The sequence below is a fragment of the Tupaia chinensis genome, unplaced genomic scaffold (assembly GCF_000334495.1).
Source record: "Tupaia chinensis unplaced genomic scaffold, TupChi_1.0 Scaffold000463_1, whole genome shotgun sequence".
Classification (NCBI taxonomy): Eukaryota; Metazoa; Chordata; class Mammalia; order Scandentia; family Tupaiidae; genus Tupaia; species Tupaia belangeri.
In genome coordinates, this window is record NW_006159972.1 from 1,975,355 (window position 1) to 1,979,459 (window position 4,105).

The 4,105-nt window shown below is 53.3% G+C and overlaps 2 protein-coding genes across 2 annotated transcripts in view; both read right to left on the reverse strand.

Annotated features, from left to right (window-relative positions):
- MATCAP1 (microtubule associated tyrosine carboxypeptidase 1) overlaps positions 1-2,806 on the reverse strand; it is a 9,684-nt gene extending 6,878 nt beyond the window's left edge. Inside the window, 1 exon segment of the mRNA XM_006155588.3 lies at positions 2,561-2,806. Coding sequence (XP_006155650.2) covers positions 2,561-2,585 — 25 coding nt within the window. The 5' untranslated portion in view covers positions 2,586-2,806.
- Positions 2,807-3,539: 733 nt separating this feature from the next.
- Positions 3,540-4,105, reverse strand: part of EXOC3L1 (exocyst complex component 3 like 1) — a 6,717-nt gene continuing 6,151 nt past the window's right edge. The window contains exon 14 of the mRNA XM_027774632.1: positions 3,540-3,619. Coding sequence (XP_027630433.1) covers positions 3,540-3,619 — 80 coding nt within the window. The remainder of the gene's footprint in view (positions 3,620-4,105) is intronic.

Here is a 4,105-nt window from a genome sequence, read left to right on the forward strand (position 1 = left end):
CTGTCTCTATCTGGCGAGCGCATGCGCCCTATAGAGAAAACTCTCAAAAAAAAAAAAAAAAGAGTCATCCATATCCACTCTCTAATTTTTTCTTTCTTTCTCGTTCTCTCTTAAATTCACTCCAGTTAGGACTTTGTCCCCCCCCTCAAAATTGACCTGATCAGAGTCACCAGCGATCTTCATACTGATCAGCAGTTCTTGACACAGTTAGTCACTTCATCCTGGAAACATGTCTTCCACTTGGTTTTGCAAACAAACTTAGTTCTCCTTCTCTATTACTAGCTGTTCCTTCCTGGTCCTCCTTGCTGGTCATCTCAATCTCCCTGATCACTTAAGAGTGTAATGTGAGGGACCAGCAGTTGGCGTAATGGCTATGTCACTGGACTCCCAAGTAGTCGACCGCAGTTCGAGTCCTGGATCCAGGGGCTAAAACTCATGCCGGGCGCATATGCGTGCGTGCCCAAGATCCCAAGAAGAGAATGGAAGAGAAGGGGTTGTGGCATAGACATCTCCCCAAGGCCATCCCCCGTGGGGGGTGATTTCTCGCTTTCTGTCTCTCTGTTTTCCTCTCTCTTTCTGGTGAGCACACGCACCCTATAGCAAAAACCTGTCCAAAAAGAAAGAGTCTAATGTGAGGGCCGGGAGGTGGTGTGGTAGTTAAGGGCGCTGGACCACGGTGCCAGTCCCAGACCTGGCGACTTGCTTTCCCACTTTCTCTCTCTTTTTCTCACTCTGTCCCTCTCTCATTAAATTTAAAATAAATAAATTAAAAAGTTAAATAATTCTTAAAAAAAAAAAAAGTGTAATGTCTCAGGGCTGGCAAGTGGCTTGGTGGTTGAAGCGCTGGACTTCTACATGGCCTACCCTGGTTCGAGTCCCAGACCTGCGGCTTGCTTTCTCACTTTTCCTCTCTCTCTGGCTCTATCCCTCCCTGGTCAAATTAAAATAAATTTTAAAATTGTGGCTTAAACTCACACCAGGAAAGTGTATGTGTGTGTGTCCAGGATCTCGAGAGGAGAATGGAAGAGAAGGGATTGCAGTGTAGCCATGCCCTCTGGGGGGGTGATTTCTTCTCACTTTCTGTCTCTCTGTCTCTGTTGTTCTGGCGAGTGCATGTACCCTGTGACAAAAGCCTCTCCAAAAAAAAAAAAGGGGGTGGGGTGGGAGGCTGGCAGGCAGCATGGTGGTTAAGGGTGCTGGACTTCCACATGGCCAACCTTGGTTTGAGTCCCCGACGCGGCGCTTGCTTTCTCACTTTCTCGCTCTCTGTCTCACTCTATTTCTCTCTGGTCAAATTTAAATAAATAAATAAATAAATAAATAGATACATAAAGTTAAATACAATAATTCTCTTTAAGAAAAAAAGAATGTAGTGTCTCAGGGCTGGCAAGTGGCTTAGTGTTTGAGGTGCTGGACCCCCACATGGCCGACTGCGGTCTGACTCCTGGCCTGGTGACTTACTTTCTCATTTTCCTTCTCTCTCTCTCTCTCTGTCTCTCTTTGGTAAAATTAAAAAATAATAATAAAATTTAAAAAAATTTAAAAGAGTGTACTATCTCAGGACTTGTCTACAGAAACTTCTCTCTTCCATTTATGGTAACCCTCTAAGTGATTTCATTCACGCTTCTGGTTTGAAATATGTTAGCTCAGACTTCTTCCATAAACTTTAGACCAATGAGTGTTGGTAGTTTCAAAGCAACATCTTTACTTGAGTATATTTTAAAATAATGATTTCTTACGTCATTGTATTTATTATTTTAAAATTTGACCAGAGAGAAAGAGAAAGAGAGAGGGAAAGCAAGCTGCTAGGTCTAGGACTCAAACTGCAGTCAGTGCAGTTAACCACCACGCCGCCTGTCGGCCCCATCCATTTGAGTAATTAACGGGCATCCCAAACTGAACATGTGCTCTGTCTGGAATGTTCCTTCCCCTGCTACCTAACAGCGCAGGTCACTCTTTCTTCATCTTTGCACAAATACGATGCTATTAGAAAAACCTCCTTAACACACCCACCATAAAACAGTAAACCTCCTCTCCACTCCCTGTATTCCTGTTCTCTGCAGCAGTTATCATCTGAAGTGTACTTCCGTAGTTTATGTTCGTGCAGTATATTTGATGGTGAGTTATGTTTTTTCCACTGCAGTGTTCACAGCTGTGTCCCTCAGAACCCAGAGCAGCTCATCAGTAAATGAATGGATCCAAGAGGCTTTCTCCTTTTCAAAACAAGAATCATTCCTTCCCTGTGCTTGGTTTCCCCCATTCTAGACTTCATCTTCCCCCTCGGTGGCTTCTTCCACCCTGTCTAGGGACCAGCTGCCTGAAAAGATTTCAAACCTCAGGCTTCACACCCCTCAACTTATCACACACCATTCTGGGTCTTCAGGCCTCTACCTAGGCCACTCCCCTCCATCTCCCCTTCTTTCATTCTACCTACCTCCTGGCAAAGGCCAGAATACGCCTGTTTCTTTCACGTCTCAGGTCCTTCTGCCAAAAATGCCCTCGCAATGTCTCCCTGGAGCAAACTCTTAACCATTCTTCAGGGCTTGATTTAGGGCCTCACCTCTTCCGGGAAGCCTTCCTGGCATCTAGAGGGTCCCAGTGCCTCGGCGGCTTCTTCACCGCCCTAGGTAGTGACTATCGGAGCCTTGGTTCATGTCCTTCCGCCATCCCCTCAACTTCCCGAGGGCAGGGACGGTTCTGATTCACCCCCATGTCCCAAGCACCCAATACTAGCTGCAGAATGAATGAAGGCTGAATGGGGGAGGAGCCCCCGACCACTGAAGGCGGGGTCCGGTGACAAATGAGAGGGTGTGGCCTGCGCCAATAAGAAACTCAGGGAAGAGAACGTAAAGGAAGAGCCAATGGGGATCCAGAATCGACGAGGGGCGTGACCTCCAGCCAATAAGCAGCGGAGGATAGGGTAAAGGGCGTGCCCAGTAGGGGGCGGAGCCAGAAGACAATGGGGTTGGGGGTTATCCCGGAGATCAGAAGGGGTCCGGTCGCGCGCGCGGTCTCTCGGCCTTGGGCGGGGTTCGGTTCGCGTGCGTACCCCCACCTGTTCGCTCCTCTTTTTGCAGCCCGCCGTTCTCGCTCCGCCACGCCGGTCGCCGGCCGCCGGCCCGCGAGAGCCGGTACCTATGACGCACGCACCGGACGCGCGCACGCTCGCATGAAAGCGCGTGGGTCTGTATTAGTCGCCGCCGCAGCGCGCGCCTGAGTCTACTCGGGGCGGGACCAGGCAGAGCGGAGGGGTCGCTGTCCGTCCCCCACGCCACGCCCCTGGGCGGGACGTCGTCCGAGGCCTTCCCACTTCCGAGGGCCGCGGTGGGTTTCGGGCGGCTAGCGCGGCGCTGGCTCTAGCACAGAGCTGGCGCGGATACGTGGAGCGTGGTCTGCGTACGCGGGCGGGGGTCCAGGTTCTCGCGAACGCGGAACACGTGGAGAGCCGATGCCTGCCTAGGCTGGCCCACGCCACGCCCCTGGGCGGGACGTCGTCCGAGGCCTTCCCACTTCCGAGGGCCGCGGTGGGTTTCGGGCGGCTAGCGCGGCGCTGGCTCTAGCACAGAGCTGGCGCGGATACGTGGAGCGTGGTCTGCGTACGCGGGCGGGGGTCCAGGTTCTCGCGAACGCGGAACACGTGGAGAGCCGATGCCTGCCTAGGCTGGTGGTACCAGCCGGGACCCAGGATACCTTAGGCGCGTCACTGCGCGTGAACCCCTAACCTCCGTAGGCTCTTTTATTTCATCCCCTCTTGCCCAACACACAAGTTCAGGCGTTCGGGGTCCGTGGCTTTATTCCGCCGGCAGCGGGCATCAGGCACAGGGGCCAGAGGGGAGGCAGGAGGATGGCACGGCCGGTGTAGGTGCCGGCACAAGGCTGAAGAGTTCGCGGCCGCCCGTGGGGGGCGAGGGCGGCGGGCCGACTTGCAAGGAGCTGAGTGCGGCCAGGCGCAGCTCGCGGGACACGTCCCCGCGCAGGTCCAAGAGGGCAGAGACATGGTCCTCGCTGCAGGGTCACCACAGAGGCATCAGACCCGCCCTGGCCCTCCCAGGCTCCTCCTGCGGGTCCACCCTCTGTCCCCGCCCCTCCCGCCGGGCACTTGCTG